At 38.3% G+C, this 12,898-nt stretch overlaps 1 long non-coding RNA gene and 4 gene segments (V, D, J or C); 4 read left to right on the top strand and 1 right to left on the bottom strand.

The window, feature by feature from the left end:
• Positions 1 to 97: 97 nt before the first annotated feature.
• Positions 98 to 1,998, bottom strand: LOC132995334 (uncharacterized). Its single transcript, XR_009677009.1, has 3 exons — positions 862 to 1,998; positions 628 to 677; positions 98 to 279 (listed from the first exon to the last, which is right to left on the bottom strand). It is a non-coding gene; the product is annotated as an uncharacterized LOC132995334 (long non-coding RNA).
• A 2,241-nt stretch (positions 1,999 to 4,239) lies between these two features.
• On the top strand, positions 4,240 to 5,058 carry LOC132995315 (immunoglobulin heavy variable 3-23-like). The segment is given in 2 exon segments: positions 4,240 to 4,422; positions 4,513 to 5,058. Coding segments are annotated over 2 exon segments (345 nt in total).
• Positions 5,059 to 6,769: 1,711 nt separating this feature from the next.
• On the top strand, positions 6,770 to 7,455 carry LOC132995327 (Ig heavy chain V region XIG14-like). The segment is given in 2 exon segments: positions 6,770 to 6,969; positions 7,060 to 7,455. Coding segments are annotated over 2 exon segments (345 nt in total).
• Positions 7,456 to 7,964: 509 nt separating this feature from the next.
• Positions 7,965 to 8,487, top strand: LOC132954403 (immunoglobulin heavy variable 3-30-3-like). The segment is given in 2 exon segments: positions 7,965 to 7,998; positions 8,174 to 8,487. Coding segments are annotated over 2 exon segments (348 nt in total).
• Positions 8,488 to 10,079: 1,592 nt separating this feature from the next.
• LOC132995304 (immunoglobulin heavy variable 3-30-3-like) lies at positions 10,080 to 10,549 on the top strand. The segment is given in 2 exon segments: positions 10,080 to 10,128; positions 10,207 to 10,549. Coding segments are annotated over 2 exon segments (366 nt in total).
• Positions 10,550 to 12,898: the final 2,349 nt, after the last annotated feature.

The following is a 12,898-nucleotide window of genomic DNA, read 5'->3' as shown; positions in this document are numbered from 1 at the left end:
AGCTCAGCTTGTCACAGCTGGGCTCGACTGAGATAAATGGCCTTAAAACTTATTTAATATTAAACATTTAAAGCCAATAAGCATAGCAAGATACGCATGAGATTCCATTTCCATTTATTCAATCACAGACTTGTCAAACAGTCTGGCATTTTGTGCTGCTGTTTTCAAGAGTTAATAACTGAAGAGAAAAACTCCATCGAGAGAGGACAGGAAACGCTCAGGGGACGAGTCCTCCATGTTGTCAGGTGTTGCTGATGGATCTGAATCTGAGGGCATCTTCTGTAATAAAGAAAAACAATCATGGAGTTAAATGTAAAGTATAATGGATTTTACTGTGATGTTTATGCCTCAGACCTGAAATCAGATCTGTCCTCAGGTTCTGCTAAACTTCAGCTTCTAAAGTTTGCTTTAAAGACAGGGTAACTATTTTAGAGGAAAGAAATGTATATAATAAGACAGGATGAATCCATTAATATGATCAGCTTTATGAATTTATGTTTTAAGACAAAAGTGTTCCTGCCACTTTCTATTGAAGATTATTTTAAACTGTCATCACATGGGCCAGCCTGATAAATTAAACTAATGTTAAATATTCTCATATAATCAGATTTGTGTGCAGAACCTCACCGGAGCTGGAATCAGAGTCTGGACTGCTGTTTCCTTTGAGCATTGATTTCCTTGAAGACAGAAAGAAGAACAATTTAAACATGAACTAGACTTCTTGCAGAATCACAGAGGCTGTTAAAATCTTCTTCTAGTCTTCCATACATTTTAAGAAGGATTATAAATTGTTACTAAAATTACTTTGATGCTGATAGCGGTTACAATAACACAGTCCAATCATATGAGAGATAATTTTACCTTTGAGTCCTATGTGAAGGTGTTCTCTTCAGAATCAGCGCTGCAAAGACAAGATGATGGCATCCACCTTCACAACCTGCTGCTTCAGTCTGGCTGCTTCATGGTCACCTACAGGAACACCACAGAAATGCAATCAAAGTACTTCACTTTATTTATCAGAGGATGTACTGTATGCAAAGTAGATTTTTTTTTAGCTGTAATTCCTCAAAAAGATTTGAGACTGCTTTGTTATTTGAGAGCACAGATTGTTTCTTTTCCCTTCTCTCTGTTTGACTGTACATGACCTTTTAGCGCTGTAAAAGATGCTACAGTAAATCCTGGATCAGCTGTGTGGATGGTGTGACTGTGTGGTAAAGCTTTATTAAAGTTGTCACGCACATACTCATATGCCTTTGGAGAGTAAAAGTGCAGTGTGGTGGCAAACTGCTTATAAAATATAAAATAGTATTTTATTGGTGAGGTCCCCCAATCCAAGCGTCCTACAGAGTAGCAGCAGCGGGCTTTAGAGGGAGGAGACGAGTGCATTACGGAGAGGAGCGCACCGGAGGGGGCGAGCTGGGGGAGAGACACGACAGCCTGAGAAAAAGGAAATCCCTGTTTAAAATATAATGTTGGTGAAAAGAGGGAAATAGGAAGACATAAATGTCAATGTTGAAATTCTTTTGAATGCAGAGGCCGTGGATGTTCAGTTTTCTTTGGCTATAAAAAGGCAACAATAGCCTGTAGTTTAATCATGGTGTTTCTCTTCGTTAACGATTATTGAAGCGAAATCAAAAATAAATGCATGACATTTAAAACATATTAACATATGTGGGGAAAAACGCGATCTTTATGTCTTCTTTTATTGTACCTATGTCTCCTCCTAACTTCAATAACAGCAGCATGTTGTGTGTAACACTGATCTCCTGCATTAACACCTTCCTTTCAAAGGTGTTAAAACACAGACACAGACACAGTCACCGCAATTTTTGTCAGGTTTTGTCAATTTTTAGTACAAATTCTCAATGAGCGTCATTAAATTTACAATATGATCAACTTGTGACTGTTGAATTGGTAGTGTGTGGAAGACAATGCAGAATATTTATCAGTTTAAGCAGCATGATGCTCCGTTAATATTACATTACACCACCGCAGGTTGTTGATAATTTGTGTTCACGTTTCAGTTAGTCTCTTAAATCAGTAACAATTATATTAAATCAGAGCTTACCTTTAGTTTTATCTGGATACATAGAGAAATATTCTACCCTCGTATATAGTACTATGACTTTCAGTCTGCACGGTGAGCGGATGAAAGTAAAACCTGTTACTCTCGGCATAGCCCACTTATCACTCAGACTGTAAACATGTACACATTAGTAATGATGCAGGCCAGATTACAATTATTTGGCTTTGTTTTTGCCCTAGATACTTTTTTGAGACTTTACCAGACTATTTATTTTTGCTGTAAAATAACTGTACAGTCAATGAACCGCATCTATGAGCGGATTTTATATTACGATTCTTGGTTTTAAATACAATTTAAATCACAATAATGATATAACAATATCAAGAAACATAGCATGTCAGTTATTAGGTTTGCTCATTTTAAAAAATAAAATAAAAAGATAAATCATGCCGGATAAGTAACCTAGCTTTACAACATTTCAGCTAACCTTAGACTGCTTATGTGTTAGCTAGCTAGATAACGACTTTAACCAACCAATGACACATAAATCACACTTTTTTACTTACCGAAAAAACTGCAAAGATCCCTTAGCTCCCACAATGTCGGTTAGAACAGTTTACTGCAGAACAACTCATTTTGCCAGCTCAAAAAAGACGAAAAAACTGAACGGAAAAATTCAATGGCGTCTCGGCTTTCCTTCACTACGGAACTTTTGCTATTCACAAAGAGAGCTACGCAAGATCGGCGGCTGTCAATCATCGTCAAATATGACGTAAAATCCCGTTTTTCAACCTCAAATAACTTATTTAAAACAAACTTCACAGAAAAATGAGCACTTGAACACAATGTAGGGTGATAATAACTAATGATCACAGCAGAGTTTAGGTTTGGAAAAAAATTATGTGACTTATGTGTGAGTATTTTAGCTTTACAGTTTGACCCACATCCCGTCTGTTATCATTGAGGAGGCGGGGTTTATGACATATACTGCAGCCAGTCAGCAGGGGGAGCTCTAAAAATAAAAGCTTCACTAGACCGGGGACCTTGTCCCGTCCATTATTTTTACAGTCTATGCATACAACACGGAGCTAACCTAGCTTAGTGTCTCACTGAACTTTCATAAAATGTAAATACAACGTTTTAAACATCAATCTTTCTGTAAGTTCCTACAATAAACAATAAACACGAAAACATCTCTAGAAACATACTTTGTAGATAACACAGATATATATTATCTTTTTACCTGAAAAAGGGTCAAATGAATAAATGGACTCAAGACACGACGCTTCCTCTGTCAGCGTCATGCAGAATGAGGCATCGCAGCTGAGAGCTCCCCCTTCCGGCCTCGGCAGGCATAACTAATCAATCACATGCATTATCTCTTGATAGACATTACAGGTAAATGACAGATTCATAAATCTTGGCATATCTGTTTGTTTCAAAGGTTTTTAACAAAAAACTCATTTTTAAAGTGTTTTAAATCCTTCAGACTGAATCTGTTTTAACACTGATATATTTTACAAATTATTAACCTTAAATGAACTTCTACAATTGTTTTATGACATTTTGTACAAGAATTCGCTGTTTTATGTCACTAAAATCATATTTATTTCGCCATGAAGTTATTTATAACTTATCAGTTATTTCAAATAAATTACACCTATCACATTATCTACTGGAAGAGATGAAAATTCAGTTTCCACTTACATAATTAAAACTTTTTTCCTTGGTAGTAATGTTTGCAGACTTTGCAAAACACTACTTCTGTTTTTATTCAATACAGCTGATTCAATTCTTTGTATCTGTTTGGAGAAACTGTGTCTACATTTGTTTTGAACTCCAAGCATACAGTAGAGATCAACACGTGGACGAAACATGTAAAGATTTAAAATATTCAACATGATATGAAAATAGTACACCAACATTATTAATGAGTAATTATATATAATCACATCCACACAATATGAATTAACATAAGAAGAGTAGAAAAGCTCTTTCTAATAGCATTTCCTTATAACCTATTTATTGATTGTTGCTGCTCTCTTTGATAAGATTAATCCTAAAATGAATGAAACCAGTTATTAGTAAACACTTTCAACCAATCTGATCCTACAGTACGATCACATATATTATATCTGTTATCATATGTAAAGAAAGAGATGATTTCCAGTCATCTTTTCACTCTGCAGATATAAAAACAGTGAACAGACTCTTCTATTGGCTCCAGTCAGACCATCATTGATGCTTCATATGTTTGATTGTATGCAAACTCAGTGAGCTTCCTTGTTACTCAGCTATAAAAACTTCCCATCAGGCCGTCAGTGGAGTTCACAGCACGTCACTTTCAACATCAACCATGTTTTCTGTAGCTCTGCTGCTGCTGCTGGCAGCTGGATGTGAGTCTGTCTGCATCTGTCAAAGTCAACAGTTCTTCTTCTGCAGTTTAACTTGATCATTTCTTACTAAACATGTTCTCTTTTTAACAGGTGTGAAGTGTGAACAGTTGACACAGCCAGCCTCTGTGACTGTGCAGCCAGGTCAGAGTCTGACCATCACCTGTCAGGTCTCTTATTCTGTTAGCAGCTATGCTACAGCCTGGATCAGACAGCCTGCAGGGAAAGGACTGGAGTGGATCGGTAGCGGAGTTGGATCCACCACACTCTACAAAGATTCACTGAAGAACCAGTTCAGTATCGACTTAGACTCCTCCAGAAACACAGCGACTCTAAACGGACTGAATATGCAGCCTGCAGACACTGCAGTGTATTACTGTGCCAGAGACCCACAGTGACACAACCCATCAGTAGAGCTGAACAAAAACCCCTCAGAGCCTGAACACCAGTAACATGAAGCCACCAGAGGAGGAGCCCTCACACCAATAATGATTAACACCAAGCAGTGAACCAGGGGAACAGAGCCTTTTCCATTGCTGCCCCTCTCTCTCTGGATCTCTCTCCTCAAACACACCTGAGACTTTACTGACCTGCCACAATTCAAATCACTGATAGAAACATTATAAACACTGCTTTAAATTGCTAATGTTTCTTTTTGTAACATTGTTTAAAAGTGTTTTTCTTTAAATGCGACTCTGTAAATCAAATAAATTAAATGTATTATAATTATTATTATACATATTAAACACCAGTTCACTTTTACAGTAAGGAGAAAAAAAGCTGTAACACATTATGAAAATACCTTTGTTTTCAACAGAATAACTCACAATTATCAGGATCACATTCACATTAGTAACTGAACCAGAGGTCTTTAGCTTCCTCTATGGAGATCTTATTCTATCAAACTATAAGAAAATGAGATTTTAATACCACTGTTGTTCTCTGATACCCTGAGCCCATGTGACAAAATCCTCCGTGAATGTTGAGAACAGAAGACACATACATGTTACTTTATGTTCCCTAACTGTTAAAAAGTAGAGCTGTGTGTTATTCTGCTTTGTGTTCTTACTGATTGGCTGCCTGAGTTGAGATACTGAAAAAAATAAACAAACAATTAACAACTTAAAAGGACACTTGTGTTTAGAATTTAATTCCAAAAGTAAAGAAGTGATATCCAAATGAAATTATTTTCTTCTCTATCTGAGGAGGAGTCAATGTAAATCTCTGATGTGTTCCTCCTCTACTTATGTGAGAGCAGAGAGGACGACAGAGAACAGTGGACACACAGTTGAACATGATGGACTATAGGACAGGACTGCTGCTTTTTACTGTCTGCTGGGCAGGTGATGATCATCACTCATCTTTACTCTAAAAAGTGTTCTGAAAGTGTCACATCTGATGGTTTTCTTTTCTGTCTCTTCAGGTGTTGATGGTCAGACTCTGACACAATCTGAACCAGTGGTTAAAAGGCCTGGAGAATCCCACAGACTGACCTGTTCAGCCTCTGGATTCACATTCAGCAACCACCATATGAGCTGGGTCAGACAGGCTCCTGGAAAAGGACTGGAGTGGATTGCTTATATTTACCCATCCAGTTCTTATATGTATTACTCCTCGTCAGTCCGGGGCAGATTCACCATCTCCAGAGATGACTCCAGCAGTAAACTCTATCTTCAGATGAACAGTCTGCAGACTGCAGACACTGCAGTGTATTATTGTGCCAGAGACACACAGTGAGAGACAAGAGCAGGAGAGTCGTACAAAAACTACTTCCTCTATTTACCACCATCACGGGGAACACTCATATTTATCAGCATTGATACTGTTATCTACTGGAAGAGATGAAAATTCTGTTTCGACCTACATAATTAAACCTTTTTTCCTTGGTAGTAATGTTTGCAGACTTTGCAAAACACTACTTCTGTTTTTATTCAATGCAGCTGATTAAATTCTTTGTATCTGTTTGGAGAAACTGTGTCTACATTTGTTTTGAACTCCAAGCATACAGTAGAGATCAACACGTGGACGAAACAGTTAAAGATTTAAAATATTCCACATGTTATGAAGATAGTACACCAACATTATTAATGAGTAATTATATATAATCACATCCACACAATATGAATTAACATAAGAGCAGAAAAGCTCTTTCTAAAAGCATTTCCTTATCACCTATTTATTGATTGTTGCTGCTCTCTTTGATAAGATTAATCCTAAAATGAATGAAACCAGTTATTAGTAAACACTTTCAATCAATCTGATCCTACAGTACGATCACATATATTATATCTGTTATCATATGTAAAGAAAGAGATGATTTCCAGTCATCTTTTCACTCTGCAGATATAAAAACAGTGAACAGACTCTTCTATTGGCTCCAGTCAGACCATCATTGATGCTTCATATGTTTGATTGTATGCAAACTCAGTGAGCTTCCTTGTTACTCAGCTATAAAAACTTCCCATCAGGCCGTCAGTGGAGTTCACAGCACGTCACTTTCAACATCAACCATGTTTTCTGTAGCTCTGCTGCTGCTGCTGGCAGCTGGATGTGAGTCTGTCTGCATCTGTCAAAGTCAACAGTTCTTCTTCTGCAGTTTAACTTGATCATTTCTTACTAAACATGTTCTCTTTTTAACAGGTGTGAAGTGTGAACAGTTGACACAGCCAGCCTCTATGACTGTGCAGCCAGGTCAGAGTCTGACCATCACCTGTCAGGTCTCTTATTCTGTTAGCGGCTACTGGACAGCCTGGATCAGACAGCCTGCAGGGAAAGGACTGGAGTGGATCGGTCAAAGAGTTGGATCCACAACACGCAACAAAGATTCACTGAAGAACCAGTTCAGTATCGACTTAGACTCTTCCAGCAACAGAATGACTCTGAACGGACTGAATATGCAGCCTGCAGACACTGCAGTGTATTACTGTGCCAGAGAGCCACAGTGACACAACCCATCAGTAGAGCTGAACAAAAACCCCTCAGAGCCTGAACACCAGTAACATGAAGCCACCAGAGGAGGAGCCCTCACACCAATAATGATCATATCAAAAGTTCAGTGACACAAACAGTCAATAGTTAGTGTAGTGTACATGGCAATAAAATGAGAAACTGATGCATAAAGATTCCTAATCCTTTTGGTAGTATGAGATGAAAAGATCATCCATGAGAGGACAGGTCAACCTCATTGTCTTACACCTTTGGGAAACAGACTGCAGAGAGAATGACAAATGTTTAAGTTTCACTGCAGCTTTTGTTTGATCCAAGGTAACAGAGTTCATCTGTGTGACTTTTAATAAAACACAACAGGTATTCATGGTGTACTGAGATTTAGAAAATGTCAAATCTTGAAGACTTAAATCACATCTATATGACGGATGTTCCGACTCCTGCATCATTGATTAGCTATAAGAAAAATAATAATAAAACTTTTCCTATTATCAAGTTAATCTCTGATTTCACTCTACTGGCATGATACAACTGATGACCTTTCAACTTAAAGTATCCAAGACAGAAGTCAAATGTTATTTCTCTCTGAGGAGGAGTCAATGCAAATCTCTGATGTGTTCCTCCTCTACTTATGTGAGAGCAGAGAGGACGACAGAGAACAGTGGACACACAGTTGAACATGATGGACTATAGGACAGGACTGCTGCTTTTTACTGTCTGCTGGGCAGGTGATGATCATCACTCATCTTTACTCTAAAAAGTGTTCTGAAAGTGTCACATCTGATGGTTTTCTTTTCTGTCTCTTCAGGTGTTGATGGTCAGACTCTGACACAATCTGCACCAGTGGTTAAAAGGCCTGGAGAATCCCACAGACTGACCTGTTATGCCTATGGGTTTACAATGAGCAGCTATGATATGAACTGGGTCAGACAGGCTCCTGGAAAAGGACTGGAGTGGATCGCCTGGGTTGAGAGTGATAATGACAGAAAATACTACTCTCAGTCAGTTACAGGCCGGTTCACCGCCTCAAGAGACAACAGCAGACAGCAGGTGTATCTGCAGATGAACAGTCTGAAGACTGAAGATTCTGCTGTTTATTATTGTGCCAGAGACCCACAGTGACACAGGAGGAAGTATCGCTGTACAAAAACTCAACGTGTCAAACAGTACTCTCTCTGTGTTTTTTATTTATAGAATAAGCTTCAGTTTGATGTGAAAAAAATAATGCATCTCTGGTATTCTTCCACATTTTATTCAAGTAGTGTGAAAACATCAGATATTTAATGGATCTGACTATACAGGGAATGTGTCTGTCTCTCCTTGATTAATAAAAAGGGAGATTTTAACACCTATTAAAATTATGTATTCAAGAGACATTTTAAATATCAACGCTCCGAGGATTTTCATTTTCTGCGCACACACTTAAAACAAAATAGTGATAATAGGCCATGTTTACACAACAATGATTTCATCCTAGTAATAATTACCATAGACACCAGCCTGGTAAAAAAGAAAAAAACACTTGTGCAAACCCAAAGCACACCATAAATGAAGAGGCATCACTCACAGAGAGTGTTATACGTATAGGGAGGGGTGGGTCAGAGTAACTCTGCTGCAGAATGAGCATGTTTAGACGACCTGCAGAAAAGATCATGTTGGGGCTTTAAGCAGTGATGCAACCAAAAGAACAAATAGACTGCTGTGTATTACTGTGTGAGATTTACCCACTGATAAAAGAGGCCAGAAGAAAAATAAAACCTGACGAAATGCATTTTTACAAAGGCCAACAGAGGGCGATAAAAGATCAAACATATAATGGCAGAGCATTGTGACAAAGTCTCTTAAAGCTCAATCACAAGAAGGAAACATTCAGCAGCAGTTGATTCGGTGGGTTCATCCTAACTGTTGGTTTTAAATCATAGAGACAATAATAAAAAGCTTTGTGACCTGCAGGCTGTCACTTCATTGAAGCTGGTGACGTCTAAACTTGTGTTTCTCTCTCGTCAGAATTTAGCTGACAGTAAAACTACTTTGTGACATTAAATACATTGAAAAAAAGATTTATCAAAATGTCTTGACGTTTACAAAAAATCCAATCTCCAGTGTTTCAGTATCACGTCCTGGACTGTGACTCGACTTGAAAACAAGCACTGGTGATTCAAACCTGACTTCAGCATTGACTGCATTCAGACTTGGAATTTGAGAAAATGTCTCATATTTATTGATTGAAAAAGACTGTTGATTTTTTTGGTTCTAAAATGTATTCACTTTCAAGCATGTGCTGGCACGAGTGTTCACCTGCATGTGAATATTGTCTCTGTAAGGATGCCAAAAAAGGAAACACAAATTGTGCAGACATCTATCAAGGATTCATCCAGAAAAGTAACTCAGTTAACGGGGACATGACTCTGACGTGACTCTGTTTCTTCGACTCATACTCCAGATTTGGTGATTCCACAACAACACTGCCTATCTCATTGTTATACCCTTTTATTTGGCTAAATTATATAAACACAGATTAACATCACCATGACAACAGGTAAACATGTTAAATTTGTTTACTAGTGAAATTATCAAATTCAACCAGACAGAAACTGAGACCCAAGTTAATTCAGTCCATGTGAGGAGGAGTCAATGTAAATCTCTGATGTGTTCCTCCTCTACTTATGTGAGAGCAGAGAGGACAACAGAGAACAGTGGACACACAGTTGAACATGATGCACTATAGGACAGGACTGCTGCTTTTTACTGTCTGCTGGGCAGGTAAACATCTTACTGCTTGAGTCAATCCATCGTTCAACCTTTCAAACTAACCAACTGCCTTCTTGTTTTTCTTTCCAGGTGTTAAAGCTCAGACTCTGACAGAATCTGAAGCAGTGGTTAAAAGGCCGGGAGAATCCCACAGACTGACCTGTTCAGCCTCTGGATTCACATTCAGCAGCTACAATATGAACTGGGTCAGACAGGCTCCTGGAAAAGGACTGGAGTGGATCGCCTGGGTTGAGAATGATAATGACAGAAAATACTACTCTCAGTCAGTTAAAGGCCGGTTCACCGCCTCAAGAGACAACAGCAGACAGCAGGTGTATCTGCAGATGAACAGTCTGAAGACTGAAGATTCTGCTGTTTATTATTGTGCCAGGCAGCCCCCACAGTGACACAGGAGAAAGTAATGCTGTACAAAAACAGTCAAAGTAGCATTTCACATTACATCAGTAACCTCACTGTCTGGGATGTGTTAAATAACTTCACAGAATCCTTTGCTATTTATGTCTAGTGGACCTATGGAGCTTGTTCTATTCAGAATCAGGGATATACTCCTTAACATACAGACTCAGAGCAAGATGGAGTGACTGATTCCAAAACCAAAAGCTGATTCGGCTACAAAGTAATGAGAAAATGATAAACCTGATGTAGGAGTTATTACTCTCTCTACATTAAATGGATTGGTTTACTGCTCCTCTCTCTTACACTGCTAATGTCAACCAGAAGTATATCAGCAGTTCTTCATTTTATTGAATTACATTTTAAAAGGATACTCAACAGGAATAAAGCACAGACATACTTTCCCTGTCAGAATAATTTCTAGGTTTGTAATTACTGTAGGCTTCACCACTTGGACGAAAAATCAATACCCACAAACATCCAGACCTCTTAAATCTTCACCAAGGATCCTGGAAAGGACTTTTAAACCAAACGTTAAACAACAACAAATGAAAACCAAATAAATGAACAGACAAATAAAACTATAGCCTTTTCTTTCTCAATGCTGGGTCCTTAAAGTTTGAGAGGGCAGATACAGGTTTGTGTGTGAAGGCATGTGCTCCCCTCTTATTGTTGTATGAACTGACAAAACTGCGTCCTGCCGACTCACTCAGCTGTGTATTACTGAGTCTGTGAACGCTCCACTGTCACAAATCACCAAAAGACCAGCACAACTAATCCAGAGCAATGCAGTGCAACCACACATAATGTTGACTTTATAAAGACAACACAATCTGATAAGTATGATGTGAGGAATCTTTATGTATTCACAGAACAATAGAGGATTTTTGTTTTACCTGTACATGAGGAAGAATAGCGTGCTATAAACCCAATCAGACTTCCACTGCAGCTGACATCAGTACAGAAAAAAATGTAGAGAAGCTTGATTTTTCCTGAATATTTATAGATTAAAGTTGTGTATTGTGATCCCAAGAAATGCTTGGGGAAACATTTAATTCAGTGCTCATGGAATCAGGTAGAAAATATCATCTGATAACATATCTACATTAACAATATAGCTTCCAATCTCAAACACACAAGCTACAATATCCCCTTTTTCATATCAAGATGAAAAGTAAGAGATTATCATTTAGGGAAAAAACATGACTGTGATATTTTAGAGTTTGTTCTGTTGCTGAAGAGATTCTCTTCTTATGGAAATGTATCAGTCACAGTTTCTCTTTTGAACCTGTAGAGGGAGGTCTATGCAAACTCGTCCTCTCTTATAAACACACCGTCAGTAACTTGTGGCAGATCAATCAGACAGTTCTGAACACTTTTGAAAATCTGAGATCAGACAGCACTGAACAGAGGAATGGGTAAAAGTAGTATCTGGAGTTTATTACTTGTAGTTACTATTCATGGTGAGACAATCCATCCTGCTTTAATACTTTGTGTAAATGTCAAACCTTTTTTTCAAGTTTTGTTGATAATGATCAATATTTCTATGACAACAGGAGTTTGGAGTGAGATCAGACTGGAGCAGTCTCCCTCTGAGGTGAAAAGACCTGGAGAGACAGTGAAGATGTCATGTATCATATCTGGGTTTGACATGACGAGCTACTATATCCACTGGATCAGACAGAAACCAGGGAGAGCTCTGGAGTGGATTGGGAGGATGGATGCTGGCAGCAATTCTGCTAGCTATGCAAGCTCCTTTCAAAGTCGCTTCAGTATGACAGAAGATGTGCCCAGCAGCACTCAGTTCCTCCAGATCCAGACACTGACAGCAGCAGATTCTGCTGTTTACTTCTGTGCTCGTCAAGACACAGTGAGTGAGGACAGTGGAGCAGCTGCACAAAAACCTCCACAGAGAATCAGCAGTGTGGTCTCAATCATATCTGTTTTTTCATACCATCATACTAAGAGTTATTGATTTGATGTACCAAGAAAAAGAGGACATGAGACAAGTCTACAGTGTTCACTTAATTACGGTATTTAAACAGACCCAACATAAATCATAGTGCAAGTGTGAAATCCAGTGTAAGCAAGCAGTTGGCAACATTTGGCAATAGTGGCAAGATCGGAAGAATCCTGGCTGGGCAGAGAAAGTAAAATAAATAATTAGAGCCCAATAGATGAATCAGCCAGCCAATAATGTCGGCCGATATTTTGTTTACTATTAAAAATAGATATAAAGACATTTACTATTGGTATTGGCTAAAGTTACTGCATATATGTGTCGATATCACTACAGTTATTCACCAGTCAAATCGCCTTTTAGTTGAGTGTCATTGTATTACACTATCAGTTCTCTTTCACCAGCAGA

Source organism: Labrus mixtus, chromosome 20, assembly GCF_963584025.1.
Source record: "Labrus mixtus chromosome 20, fLabMix1.1, whole genome shotgun sequence".
Lineage (NCBI taxonomy): Eukaryota > Metazoa > Chordata > Actinopteri > Labriformes > Labridae > Labrus > Labrus mixtus.
This window is presented reverse-complemented; position numbering and strand designations above follow the sequence as displayed.